General features: G+C 45.9%; 1 protein-coding gene across 2 annotated transcripts in view; it reads right to left on the reverse strand.

Annotated features, from left to right (window-relative positions):
• PHF8 (PHD finger protein 8) overlaps positions 1–14,811 on the reverse strand; it is a 28,712-nt gene that overhangs the window by 2,604 nt on the left and 11,297 nt on the right. Inside the window, exons 8-20 of one of the 2 annotated variants that reach the window (XM_026711541.2) lie at positions 14,088–14,175; positions 12,913–13,019; positions 12,711–12,802; positions 11,972–12,061; positions 10,620–10,850; positions 10,327–10,424; positions 9,119–9,288; positions 7,954–8,039; positions 7,337–7,467; positions 5,293–5,561; positions 3,596–3,691; positions 2,382–2,491; positions 1,306–1,687 (exon numbers count right to left, since the gene is read on the reverse strand). In XM_026711541.2, the coding sequence (XP_026567326.1) occupies positions 1,306–1,687; positions 2,382–2,491; positions 3,596–3,691; positions 5,293–5,561; positions 7,337–7,467; positions 7,954–8,039; positions 9,119–9,288; positions 10,327–10,424; positions 10,620–10,850; positions 11,972–12,061; positions 12,711–12,802; positions 12,913–13,019; positions 14,088–14,175 (1,950 nt within the window). The remainder of the gene's footprint in view (positions 1–1,305; positions 1,688–2,381; positions 2,492–3,595; positions 3,692–5,292; positions 5,562–7,336; positions 7,468–7,953; positions 8,040–9,118; positions 9,289–10,326; positions 10,425–10,619; positions 10,851–11,971; positions 12,062–12,710; positions 12,803–12,912; positions 13,020–14,087; positions 14,176–14,811) is intronic. The other variant, XM_087925738.1, reaches the window with a different exon arrangement.

Raw genomic sequence — 14,811 nt, forward strand, 5'->3', positions numbered from 1 at the left:
ATTTCTTACGGGTCTTTAACCATGGCAGAACTTATGTACTTGAAAAGTCCTTTTAAAAAATTCAGGGAAATATTTAGAGATGTATCTGCCTTGAAAGTAGCCCATGTTGAACTGTATAGCAGAGGTCCCCAACTCCTGGGCCGTGGCCCACTACAAAGCTATGGCCCGTTTGGAACCAGGCCACGCGAGTGGTGGGCTGGCGCATGCGGGCATGTGCACAACTCAACTTGTGCAAGTGGCAGGCCAGAACACACATGCGCGTGTGCATGATGGCCTGCTGCATGCGCGGGCTGGTTCCCCACCCCACCCCCACCGGGCCTCCAAGCTGCGAAGGGTGTGGATCGCCACTGTATAGTGAAACATCAGGAACTGACCACCAGAAATGTTTTATGACATTTTGTTTGTCATCAAATGTTTTATGAAATTTGCCAAATTTCAGTTCCACAGAAATTGCAGGTCATGGATTTTGGATGCATTCTGTAAAATGGTCCGTTTGGTTCAAAAAAGTTTTGCCTCATGAGGCACTGTTTCATCTAGTTAAAAAGTTACAGAGACAAGAGTTTTAGAAGTACAGAGGTTTGTTCAAGTCATCAAACCAGTTTATTTTCCTTGTGAAAAAAAGTCTCTGCTGCTGTGGAGGATGAAGTGCTTGCCAGCTACAGAATGAATCCAAGGCGAACATGAAAAATGGCATCTGGTTTCTTTCACCTGCTTGCTTTCCACTTGGGAGCCAAAAATTCCCACGAGGGAACAAGAATCTCATCTTCTCTCACAACGGTCAGCAAACTATTCAAAAAAATTCTCAATGGGGAACCATGAATTCCATCTGTGTGATGTGGGATTACACAGGATGAATGAGTCTGGATCTTGCCAGGATCCAGTGGCTCCTGCCTGCCTCGATTCACACCTGCCTCAGTTTCCTTACTCATACAATACTTTATTCTTATAAGGAAGTCCAGAATGTTCACCATGCTATATAATTAATGCCAACTTCAAAAGTGCTACACAACCCACTAGTATTATCCCAAGTGAGATACTCAAGGTGAGGCATTATTTGAACTGATAACTTTCTTTGAATGCAGCAAAGCTGATAACAGGTAATACCACTAAGTGTGTTCAGTATTTGATTGCCCAGAATGCATCCTACGAAGGACCAGCCCAAGCCATATTCTTCCACCAACGACAGTCTCTCTCTTCCTGTGGCAAAAAACACCTTGTGGCAGATCTTAGTCAATTAGAACCCTTCCCTAAACAACATCAATAGGATTGGCCCTTCCCTTTCAAAGCCCATATATACAAGCTTACCCTGTGCTGCTTGAGGACCTGGTGAGCCAGCTGAGGGGCGCCGCTGGGACAAGAAGACCCCTGGGGCCATAGGCGTGGAGCCCCGGTTCACCTGGGCCATTCCAAAAACATTAGGCCGAGCGGTGTATTCATGATCCACCAGGCTGCCAGCAAACTGCTCCTGTTTCACTTCTGGAGGAGGGGTGGGCACAGGGGCCTCCAGCTCAGGGTCTGGTTCCTGGGGGACGGGGGGTGGGGGTGGCACATCGGGCTCCACTTCTGCTTCTATCAGTTCTGGCTCTGGTTCTGGTTCTGGCTCTGGCTCCGGTTCTGGACTAGGAGCTTTTGGAGATGGCGGTTTCCTTTTCACCGTGAATTTCCGCCGCTGCGACTTCTGATGTTCCTTAAAAGGAAGAGAAAAGAGGCAGAATCTTTTATGCAGAGCTGCAGTGTTTAAGACCAGCTGGGCATGGGCAGCTCTGCTAGGGATTCCTGTTGCTCCTGCCTGGCTGAATCCATTAACGGTACCAGGAAATGCTTGAAAGGATACTTACACAATTGAATCCCCATTGAAGAACACTGAATGAACTAGCTATCCTAAATTCAACACACACACACATACACACACATGCATACGCACAGAATCTGAAAGTAGGGCTTTATCAACTTATGGGATGATGCTATCCTATGAAAGATGCTGCTCTGGCTCTTTTGGAATAAATTTTGCTATATTTGTGTTCATTATTTATTGTTTACTTGTTATAGTTCCTGAGTATATTGACCTATGCTATGTACCATTCAGTCTTTTGAGTGTGATGGCATAGAAATATGGGATAAACACATAAACAATCAGTCACTCCACTGAGCGCGGTGAGAAATATACTGAGAAAAGCCAGTACATAGAAGGCAGCACTCTAATCTTAACAATGCGTATGCTTTCTATTGAACAACAGTTCTATCTTCCTGAAACACCCCCCAAGCTTTCCTCACTGACGAAGCAAACGTTCTACTGAAGAAGGCGGCCACCCACCCGAGGATGAGCCTTCTTGGGTCTCGCAACCTGCTCCTTCTATCCATAAACCAACCTGGCCGTTTACCTGCTGAGCCAGTTTAGCTGCTGCAGCTGCCAGACCGGTCTCGACAGATGCCACTCTGGTCCCTTCACGAACAGGGCGGTCTTGCTTGGGTAATGTGGGGGTCACCCGGGCTGTGAAGAGGGAAAGTTCACAGAAGAATGTTTCTATTCCGCCTTCTCCCAACCGTGATGATTTCCACTTATGTGGAATGGTTAATACCCAGATTGCCATTTTAGGCTGAAGAATTCTGGTAAATCCCGAGATCCGAAGCACCCCAAGATTAGGAGAGGCTGCACTATTTTCTCCCACTTGGTATATACTGCATATGAAACATATCCTTTGCCTACAAACCCATAAACTCAAGGACAAGATAATGGTGGCTTTATTTATTGGCAATCCATAACATCTGGGCCACAGATCTGTTAATTAAGGCCTCACAGCTCTCACAGATGCAGTGCTCACTTTGAAATGCTTGCTTGTCACAGGCAAAACACAAAGGAAAAAAAGAAGAATGATTTGCATTTGTGAATAGAGCTAAGCCAGGTATACTATGGAACCAATTGAGGGAAGGTCTATCAAAATTAGCAAAGCTAGGTTGCAGAGCTCAGTGTTGTTTTTTTAAAATAAAATCCTTTAAAAAAAAAACCCTTCCCAATATACTCAAGCAGGTTTGCCTCAAATTATTACTATTACGATGAAAACCCACTCCTCCAACTCCCCTTTCAGATATCAACTAAACCAGAAAGATCTCCATATTCAGAATCGTGGCCTTCCAGGCTTTTCTACAAACTGTAATAAGGCAAAGCTGCAATACAGGTTGTCTATGCTCAGTGTAGTTTTTGGTTTAAGCAGAGAAAGCCCACAGCTCTACCTATAGTCTTTCCATACTTCACAGAAACAAAAGGTAAGTTCTACGATCATATCATTGTGCTTTGTGTATTTCCAAGAATTACGACCCAGTTCACTCTATAAATTGCTGGGATAATCAACAATCAGCACTGCACAATAAAATCCCATCCTCAAGCACAGTAAAAAAAATGTCTTCAGCAATTCTGCTAGCATTAGAATCCTCATTACATTTTTCACCCCAAACACTTTCAGGTATATTTTCGTGTGCAAAAGGGTTAGAAATTTGCTTTTTAAAAGAACTATTCCCAGGGAATTGTGATTTTTTTATCCCTTTGTATAGACTCGCATTAAATACAGACCCTCTGTTACAGGTGATGGATGGTTACCTTTAGGACTCCACGGAGCATCATCCGTACATTTTTTCTTCTTTGGCAGTGATTTCAAGGCTGGGTCATCCTCATCTGATTCCAAGGACGGGTAAACTACAGAGAAGGATGCAGTTGGACATGAATTGCAAATTTTTCAGGTCTGAATATATGGGCGGGGCAAACAAGAAACTGTGATTGCAATGGGGCCCATGAAGGGAAGCTAGATTTCTCTGAGGACAAATGCTTTATTGCTATAACTATAAGTCCTTCTCTGCTCAATTTATATCAATCAGGTATCTTTTCATATATTATAGAGTAGCTCCTTTTCACAAAACATGGATCTTTCTGATGCAATATTTTTTAAAACAAGATAAAGGGACATGTTTGGTTCTTGCAGAAAACCAAAAGCCTGCATATAATTTTGAGTAGCAAAGTCTGTAAAGACAGGAGGATGAAAAATGGAATTAAGCTGAAGTCAAGCAAGAAGTCGAACAGAACAGAAGTCAAACAAGACCCAATTATCTACAGCAGGGGTGTCAAACTGGATTTCTTCGAGGGCTGGATCAGCATTGTAGGGGATGGGGAGATGGGATGGATGCCTCCTGCAGCACCCTGCCGGCCAAAGCAGGGAGTGGGCCCCTCCTACACCCTCTTTTTGGCCTGGATGGCATCCTGCGGCACCCTGACGGGCAAAACTGGGCACGGAAGGGGGAGAGGGGGGCTTGCGCAGCGACCCAACCCCACTTTCAGCCTGGACAGCCTCCTGCAGCACCCTGATGGGCAAAACTGGGCGTGTGCCCTGTTTTGGCTGCCAGGGGCAACGTGGGCTGGTTGTTTGCTATTTCCAGCCTGGCCCCGTGGGCCAGATTTAACACCCCTGCTCTACAAGGTCTTGAATTCCAAGCCAGGGTAACCACCCCCAAAAGTTAACAAGATGGTCTGCTCCTCATTCTAGACACTCTGCCTGTCCATTCAATTCCTTGCACAGCTCTAAAAACCATTGATTGCTGCCAAGATCAGAAATGTCCACTCGTTTGTATGTTTCCCTCCTTGGGAAAGGAAACCCAGCACAACTCCAGCAGTTTCCAGATAGACAAGTCAAAACGACCCTACAAAACATGGCATGTTCCTAAACCAATTGCTAGTGATCAAATATCATCCACCCAGGTTAGTGGCAAAATACACTGCTATGGTAGGAGCAAGAGAACCTTTAGAAAGCCTTGCTGTGAAAGTGAAGAGTTTGGCACTGAGAGATGGGAAACTGGTTGGGAGATGCTCTGCGTAATCTAACCGCAGTGGGCCAATTTTCCAGCCTTCCCCAATTCGATGTCCTTCAGAGGTGCTGAGGTTTCCACGCAAACTGTGATAGCCCCATACCTCGGGAGACGCCTAAACCAATGACGACGTGCTTATTGAGATCAGTGGATTTTTACCTGAGAAGACCTATATAGGGAACAGTGTAAGGGGGCAGCCTAGACACGTCTACTCAAACAGGCCTCCTTGGAATTGCAATAGACTTCCAGGGTTCCATCTTGGCAGGTGTTGTACAGGTGGTATAACTGTATATTAAGATCCATACTTTGTAATGCACAGCACTCTTCCGGGCCAATAGATTTCAAGTAGCCTTTTAACATTTCTGCCCAGGAGGAAAAAAAAAGCCCTATTTTTCTTGTCAAACCTTCCAAGAGAGAAGTAAAACTCTTTCCATTCCTTACTGTATTCAGCATCCTTAAAACAGGTGCCCAGGCTCTCCTGCTCATCCATGCTGGCCTCTTCCTCGCTGTCCGTGCTGTGATGAGCCGGTCGTTTGATGGGCCTCTTCCCTGAGCGCTGTGTGCCAGAAGCTCCCGCAGAGCCACGTTCATGCCCAGCTGCCAACCAAGCCTGCAAGCTGGAGGCCCCTCCTGAGGATGACGACTGGAGGTTGGCCATGCACAACATGCCTTGGATGGCTTCCTGAGTACTGGGAGATGCAGGTGCATCACTGGGGAGACAATAGAAGTGGAATCCTTATTGTGTCAGCACTGGGAAAACAACATGCAACATAGTTTTATCCAGCAAACCTCTGAAGGTTTGGAGAAGTAAGGTACTCAGAAGTGTTTAGAAGCAAGCCTCTAAACACTTCTCAGTACCTTAGACAGGTCATAGGTATACTCTGTGCACTGACAAAACAGCAATAGCAATAGCACTTAGACTTATATACTGCTTCACAGTGCTTTTACAGCCCTCTCTAAACTGTTTACGGAGTCAGCCTATTGCCCCCAACAATCTGGATCCTCATTTTGCCAACCTTGGAAGGATGGAAGGCTGAGTCAACCTTGAGCTCTGTCGGGATTGAAGTCCTGGCAGTAGACAGTGTTAGCCTGCAATAGTGCATTCTAACTACTGTATCACCACGGTTCAAATATTACCTCAAAATATGTTTTCATAATTTCTCTTGCAACTTGGATATTTGTATTAGTGCTTCCTATTAAGGCTAAAAAGAAGAGGAATTGTGATCTAACCAATCTGGATGACAGGAGGTGAAATCTATTTAAACAGACCTAATGCTGTTTAAAGACCAAATTTTTTTTTCTGAAACTCATTTATTCTAAATCCCTAAGTTATCAAAGCCCTCTGAGATATAATGAACAGAAAAACATGAAAGGGTTTCATCTTGGTTTCAATCATTGCAAATGTTGAGGATGATGTTTGATGTAGCAGCAGATCTCTGTCAACAGGAAACTGGTGATCAAAAAGAGTCATCCCACTCCTTGCTTCCACCCTTCTTTGGGTTTGGTGGAAGGGAAAACCTATGAAATCCACCTTCTGAGGGGCCTATAGATGTATTTCCTGCACCTGCATGTGCCTGAGGTAAAATCTTAACAGTTTAAGAACTGAGGTGGAAAAGGTGCAAAGGGGCAGTTGGAAGGGCACTCTTTGGCTCCCTGCTTTGTAAGCCTCGCAAGACTCTGTTACCCCCTCAAACACCAGAAAAATCATTTGCTGATGAGAACAGGAAAGAGCCTACTTGGAATGTTAAAAATATTGTTTTTGAGTATTAAAAAGCAGTTTACCAGGGATTAAAAAAATAGATGGTCAACTACTAATTGTTAAAATCAAACTGTGCTGTACATCAGGGGTCCCCAACTACCAGGCCCCGGACCGATACCGGTCCATGGATCATTTTCTACCGGGCTGCCGGTTTGCTGGGCGCCGCCATCTTGTTTCAACAAGAAAGTGCTTCCGGGTGAGCTTTTCCGGTTGGAAAGCGGCATTTGGGTCCTGAAGGAATCCTACCGCCTTAGTTTCATCGAAAGGGGGGGGGGGGGCGGCTTCGAACGAAGAGCCGTCCCGATGGCGGAGGAGATTAAGAAAGCACAAAAAGCACAAAAAAGGTACAAAGGAGGAGTTGAAGGGGACGGGGAGAAGTGGGGGACGGCTGGCTGGCCGGTCGCTCGGCTCGCCTTGCCTTGTCATGCGTGCTGATGCCGGTACCGGCCCACGGATCATTTTGTGGTGCCGATACCAGGCCATGGCACAAAAAAGGTTGGGGGCCACTGCTGTACATGGCTCCAGTGCCTCCTTCATAGCAGGCAAACAAACAGGCAAGGCTTTGGGGTTTGCCAGAAATAGCAGAGCTCCAAGAGTTCCCATGGTCTGGCTTGCCACATACCCATCCCGGGAAAACAGAAACAATGGCCTTTGAAAGATTATAAACCACTCCACACACACACACACACACACACACTCCCGAGTCCTCCTGAGTCCCCATCTCACCTCAGCTCATCATAGTCAGCACCGCCAACCTGCCGACTGGCTTTCAGCAGGTCCAGGATCCCCCCAGCACTACTGCTGCCTTCTAACTGGTCATCACCAGAAGCATCCTCTTCTTCGGTGGTGTAGTCCTCCTGCAGACAAAATAAATCTTGTTTTAACAGGAAGGCAATTTGCTAGGCAAATGGGTATCCTGCCTATCTGCTCCAGCAGCACAACAGTGCAAAGGCTAACACAAAGTGAGTGTCGTTTGAGCCAAGTGTGCATCTGAAGCTCAAGAGCAGCAACATTTCAATTGGACCCGCAATTCCTTACCAGAGTTAGGCAGAGGGAGAGGGCCATGTTCAAAACTGTACATGATTATTCCTCAGGGAAACTTGGATCTTTACTGATATGACCAACGAAGTAAACATTTCTTAACCATTTCTACCTGAATTGGTTTCACTGGGGATGTTCAGTGCTTGATGAGAAACTTCTCATAACTTTTTCAAGCTTTTAAAAATTGATCCTTGAGCCAACCCCGCTGTAGTGCCTCATGTCACAATTAACTCTCACTCCTAGATGGTGATCCCAACCGGTTGTCACAACTCCACAATCCTGATCGTGAGTACCAGACTTACTTCAATGTCAAACTCTACTTCCCCTGGCTCTCGTACTTTATTTGGGTCGGAACAGGGTTTGGCTCGCGGCAGTTTCCGAGGAAATTCTGGAATTGGAAGAACACACATGTTAAAATATGTCGCTGGAAACTCAGGAAAGGCTGGGAAATCATACAAGCTGTGAATCAAACAGAAATGTTTTTATTCCTCAAAGAGAGACATGTGTGGCTCTTGTGACTCAGATAATGGTGATATATGTATATACACCCACCTGCCTAGGAATCAGCCCTGCAAACTGTGATTTAGATAACAGTTACCCTACACAGCCACCTACATAGGAATCTTCCTTGTAAATCATAGTGGGACTTACTGCCAAGAAAACGTATACAGAACTCACTTGCCATTTTATAAATTGATATTAATGATAAACAATTAGGAATGCAACCTAAGCTTTGGAAATCAACAAAGCTTTCCTCATAACCATCTGAAGCAGATGTGGAAACTGTGTAACCTCTTTCAGTGAAAGTAGAAGGTCAAAGATGAAATAAGAGAATGGAATTTAGGCAACCACTAATGAAGCTGAAGATAAGGAAGGATCATTCATAAAAGAAAACAGAACAGCAAAGTCACATTTTAAACTGTAATCACACTCCAAAAATATGTTTAAAAACCAAGGCTATATAGCAGAGAATACAGAATTTAACTTCTCTAAAACTCCAGCTTTAGTTTTTATAAAATAATTTTCACGGATTAGTGGTAGTGTTAACCACAGAACAGTAAGTGTGTTGGTGGTAATTATTTTTAAGTTGTTGCCATTACACTGATGTGCCTGAAAGCAACTTGTAATAAAGAAGCCAATAGCTCTTAGAGCAGACAGATGATGGGGTTTTGTCATGGCAAAGAAAGCTGTGTTTATCTGCATATCTGATTCAGACCGTAGAAGAATCTGGGTTCTTCTCTTTCCCTCCAACCTGGCCTCAAGCACAGCACATGCACAATGCAGCCCCTAACTCTGAGCTTTGTCCCAAAAGACATTTTGAAGGGAGGCCTGGAACAGCGATGAAGGAGACAGCCAAAAGAATGGCCAGAGTTAGCCCAAGTGAACATGGAAGAGGCATCTGCCCAACCCGAGAGAAATGCAACCACCCTAGAGAGCCACCAAGCAGGGATGGAAGGTGCCACGTACTGGAAAGCTTCTTGTGCAGCAGCAGATTCCTCCTTTCCCTGCGTGGCGTTTCGTCGATCTGCAGATCCTCCTCAGAGTCTATATCCGGGGCTTCTGCATCAGAGGGGCTGGCTGGGGCTCTCCTTTGTGCTCCTTTGTGGCTCCGGGTGCGCTCCGAGGCTTTGATTTTCCTGCCCAGGGGGAGGGGAGGGGAGGGAATGGGAGGAGGAGAAACACCAAAACTGACAAGGCTGACCTGATCTGATGATCTAATCATTATTGAAGGGTATTATGCAGCCCATAATATATTCTCTGTTGCCCTTGCTGGATCAGCCCTACAAAGTGGGAGGATTATTTTTCTCTTAAACACTGAGATGGTATTCTTGCTAAGAGTCCCCTTACTGAAGCTGGGTAGGATCCTTGGGTTAACCTATACATGGGGAATACAAATCTCTGCTCTGCCTTAATGCATAGACTGGTGGTCACCGTTCAGCTTCACCTCTCTTTCAGCCCTGAAGAGTTGCTGGATATAAACCAGAGGGGCAGGGAGGAGGAGGAAGAACAGCAGCACCCGCTTCACTGCCCTGATCTCCTCGGAGGAAGGGAGGGAGATAATAACATAAATATACTCAAGGCAACAAAAGATTCCTCTAGAGGGTAACAGAGAAGGAGGAGGTTTAATCTTAGTCAAGTGCAACGTTTTGCTACTGTATATTATTCTTACCAGCAACTCAGTGTTTAAATGTGGGCCCATCTCTTGCAACAAACTTGGCCGGTAACCACCCGCCAATCTGCTCACTCCTAGGCTCTCAAATCCTGGTCTTACTGCCCCTCCCCCAATTGCTGACAGCAAAGGAGGTTTTGGCAGGGCTCTTTCTTCTCAGCATGGCCATCTGCTCACCAGCATGGCTTATGAAGGAGGAGGAGCTGCTTGAAAAGCAGAAGTGGAAAGCTCCATCTTGCCAAATGTCTGTGTTACACCCTGCTGACCCAGAGGGCGCATACATTGGAGGGCCATTCTGGTATACGCTGCCGAGGGCCGATTCAGCTGCTGGCTGTCTATCTCTTTCACGCTGACAAAAATGGCTCTCAGATGGCTAGGAATCTGAACCAAGTCAGCGTTACTGAAGTTATCAGAGTTCGCCCATCTATGTCACTACTTTCTTTCTGCCCCCCTACCTCTCACCCCACCCCTCGAAAGCATCTGAATCCCATCTCCAGAGGCTAACCTGGTGCCTCGACCATTGGCCACCACCATGGACAGCTCTTCCTCTGTCAGATCAGGTTCTCCATCCGTATCATCCAGGCTGGAACTTGGCAAGTCAAACTGGGCGAGGGAAAGAAAGAGTGTTGGCTGGTATATGCTGAGGTCACAGGAGGCAAGACAGGAGCAGGAACAGATCGTTAAGCCACTAACAAACCCAGGTGCTGCCCAACCGGGTCCCAAATCCCCCCAACGGGACCACCTCCACTCCACCCTTTCTCCCACTCAACATGCACAGCAACACCCGCGGCACTTCACCTCCTCCTGGCCAGGACTCTCAGCACGTTTCAAGCTCTGCTGCCTCTTGTACTTGCGCAGCAACTCAAGTTCCAGGGCTTTGACAGATGCAGCATCCTTTCGGCTGCCTTTCTTGCCCGGCTCCTTGGGACTCTGATCTCCCTTTTTGGCAGCTGCTGCACCAGGCTGGGCGACTACTCTCTGCAGGCCAAATGGGCTGCCAGTCTTCCCAATGTTCTGCTGGAATATATCCTGGAGGAGCGAGAGCACAAACGCCCCCCAAGGAAGCATCACAAACCCTTCATTTGGACTGGAAGCGACCACCCCTGCTGGGTTCAGCATCACAGAAACACAGCTGCAATTTTCCTGGGGGGCTGGGGAGCGGCGAAGCTTGCTAAGATAAAGTCCAGCTCCTCCCCAGACACAATGGACAAATACTGCCAACCGATAAAAAGACGGAAAGGACTCCCTGAGATTAAAAGCAAAAAGGGAGTTCTTAAGATAGGTTGCTTCGGCTTTTATACAAGGAAACTGCAACTTTATGGACCTAAAACAGACACTCTGTTCTCAAGCCCATCACAGAGCATCTCTTAGGCAAGCTCAGAATTTGCCAAACCGTATTATTAGACTCTTCGTGGATTCCTCTGCACATTGTCATTTAGGGTAGGGTAGCTGTTTAAAAAACCAGCGGATGTCTGGTGCCACTTTGAAACAGAGAGAGCAAACTTGCCAGCCCTCTCAGGCACATTGAGGGGCCAGAATATGTATTCTGCGGTGTGGTATAAACAGCCAGGCTACAGACTATGCCGTGGCTGCTCTGAGCACACCGGGTACCTAAAGCCAGTAAAACTTCATACTGCTGTGCCTGGGGCGAATGTGAGGTGCCCCTATTTTCACCAGGACACTTAACATGCAGATAAGCAAAACCCGAACTGAGAATTTCCCAAGGTATGTCCTCGACTGTTGTTCCTTGCCAGAGTGCAGTTTGGGAATGGCTCTGCCGAAGGGATTCCTGCCTGCCAGGAAGCTGGCCATTAGAGTCATGCATGGGAGGATACAACTTTCAATTTCAAGGGACACAGTGGGATAGACAAACAGCCTGCAAAATATCTTCATAAACGCTCAACTTTGCATTATTAAGCAACAGAACCATACAAGTAAAATTTCTTGGTAGAAAATGAGTGGTTTTAAGCAGCAGAACTTCAGGATTCTTGGCGAATAGTCTTTTAAGCTAATCTATCCACAAAACCCAAAGCATGACCTTCTTAGGTTTAGTTGTAAGATATGTGCCAGATACGTTTCGGCACTTTGCTTCCCACAGAGGTGCTTTCAAACCGAAGAGCAGGAAAGCCAATGAGCCTCTTGATACTCACTTCCACCAGTCGGATCTCCTTGGCCAGGTCTTTGATGAGTTGTGCTGGACGTACTGTCCCAGGAATTTCTTCTTCATGCTCAGTCAAGGCCTGGGAAGAATAATATCTAGTCTACTTTTCTCTGCAAAATTGAAACATTGCTGAAGACCACAAAGGCTTTCCCCAATCTACTACTTTCTAGACATGCTGAATTACGACTGTTATAATTCCCTGGCAGGATGACTGTGGTCGTCAGCCTATAACTGAGACACTCTGGGCTGCTCCTGGGACAGAATATTCTCCGCTAAATCAGTCTTCCATGCCAAGAGAGGTCGTACAGGTAGTCCTCGAGTTATGCCCATAATGGAGTTATAAATCATAATGGTTGTAAACAAGTCGGTCATATGAATGACCCAATTCTACGTTTTTTTGTGGTGATTGCTAAATGAATGCAGCGGTTGTAAGTTTGAGTGCCACAGTTGTTAAATAAACCCACTGTTTGCAATGGTAGGGTTTTGTTAAAAACCATAAATGCCAGGTTTGGGCAAAATCTTGTAAAATATAGTCAATGGGACGCTGCAAACGGCTGTAAACATGGTCATATTTCCGAGCACCCAAAGTGCTGTCACATAACTGGGATGGAGGGGGAAGAAACTGTCAGAACTTCAGATCCAAGTTGTAAGTCCCCTTTCCCAGGACCTTCTGGATCCTGATTGTTACCCAGCCCAAACACTAATGAGTTAATCTCTCAATAATTTACCTCTTTTTTAGTCCAGGAGCGAAATGCGGTATTGAGGGCTTTGGCCCCATGAGCCAAATAGGCAGCTGGGTGCCTACGGTTTTCCCGAAGGCCTGTCAGGAGAAAGAGAGAGCGAGAGAGAGGGAGAGTGCATCAGTGGTGGCCATTCTCATGAGCCACAGGACAAGGGAGGATACTAAAAATAGGCAGACTCAAAACTTACCTCGGAAGATATCCAGGAGATGTTTGCCAACGTACCAGCAGATAGTTTCAAAGTTGGGGAATTTGAAGAGATCAGCTGTGCTGAGGCGCTTTTCAATCTCATAAGCCCTGGGAAGGAAGGAAGGAAGGAAGGAAGGAAGGAAGGAAGGAAGGAAGGAAGGAAGGAAGGAAGGAAGGAGAGGGAGGGAGGGAGGGAGGGAGGGAGGAAGGAAGGAAGGAAGGAAGGAAGGAAGGAAGGAAGGAAGGAAGGAAGGAAGGAAGGAAGGAAGGAAGGAAGGAAGGAAGGAATTGAATGTAACATCTTGCATGAAGAGGAAATGGCTTCTGTAAACAATGCAATTTGCAAGACGCCTCTCCTCAGATGATTTGGTCAACAGCTGCTAAACAGAGCCATAAGATACTATCTAGGCACTAAACACTAATTCCTCTGACTTACTCCTGGGTTCTAGTCAGCACTGCATTAGGCAACTAAGATTTTATGAGGCATTCTCTAAGGACTAGAAACACAAGTATTAAAAAGAAACAGGTAGTCCTTAACCTAGGATCACAACTGAGCCCAAAATATCCATTGGTAAACAAGGCAGTTGTTAAGTGAGTTTTGCTCCATTTTACGACATTGTTTGCTAGTTAAGTGAATCGCTGCAGTCATTAAATGACTCTGGCTTCCCCATTAACTTTGCTTCTCAGAAGCTAGCTGGGAAGGTTACCCAAGATGATCACATGATTCTGGTACACAGAATATATCATAAATGCATGCCAGTTGCCAAGCACCCAAATTTTGATTACATGATCATGGGGATGCTACAATGGTCATACTGTAAAAACCAGTCATAAGTCACTGTTTTCAGTACTGTTGTATCTTTGTGTAGCCCCTAAACAAATGGTCGTAAGGCGAGGACTATGTATATTTAATTCTTCAACCAATATTAAGTTTGGTAGGTGTTTCTACTCCCACATCCAGGATCCTTTCAAGAAATGATGTTATGCAGGCCAGATCATTGCATTCTCTGCTTTAGTACCATCCATGTTAATAAGCAATAACTCTCTTGAGGATTTTCAGAAGGAAACTTTCCCAGACTAGTTTGAAGTGGAAGAATGAATCTGGGACCTTCCCCCTCTACTCCCAAGTCTTGGCTTTTCCCTTGATGTTTCCCTCAGATGCTCAGCCAAGCTTACTTGAGCTGCATCTCAATGTTGAGACTGTGTAGAAAATTGCCTCCAAAGGCCAGGCAGTCCACGGGAGTCAGCACAGCATGGATCCACCCTGAAAGAACAAGAGGTGGTAAAATGATCAACTGCTGCTCAAGGACATTGACTGACTGGAAAAGAGAGGAAACAGCTGTTTCTGGCCTGAAATGTCAAAGGGGAAAAAGGACTTAAGGCATTGGCTATTCTACATGACCCAGTATGGCTATTCTACATGATCTTCCATGGTTTCTATCCATCCAGTAACACTGGGCAGAGTCAGTGCAGTTTGGGTCCCCTCAAGCAATACCATCCAGTGCCAACCAGAGAGCAGGGCTTCTTGGCCATGTGTCCTGCCCCCTGGAAAGGTATCTTTGCTGAGATCCATGTCTCTCCCTCTCACGCCTTGCGATATGGAACTTGATGGATGATGTCTTTGTTAGAGGAAGTGGGCTTGTGCAGATCCACAGGGTTTTCCTGGTTTTCCTCTTTTTATTTATTCTTTTTTGTGCTTTAAACCACCCACAGTAATTTTGGAGCCGGGTGGCCCGTAAAACCCAAAGAAATAAATAAACCAACACTCAAACTTTACATATAAATAGCCCTTTCCCAAAGTGACCTACAAATTGTCACACAAAATGGCAGCCACAGGAAAAGAAGCAGCCCAGAAAAGAGAAAATCAAATGCCCCAAACCGCAACGGGAGGAATGATGCT

This window comes from Pseudonaja textilis, chromosome 2, assembly GCF_049901715.1.
Source record: "Pseudonaja textilis isolate UNSWEBS1 chromosome 2, rPseTex1.2, whole genome shotgun sequence".
NCBI classification, from domain to species: Eukaryota; Metazoa; Chordata; class Lepidosauria; order Squamata; family Elapidae; genus Pseudonaja; species Pseudonaja textilis.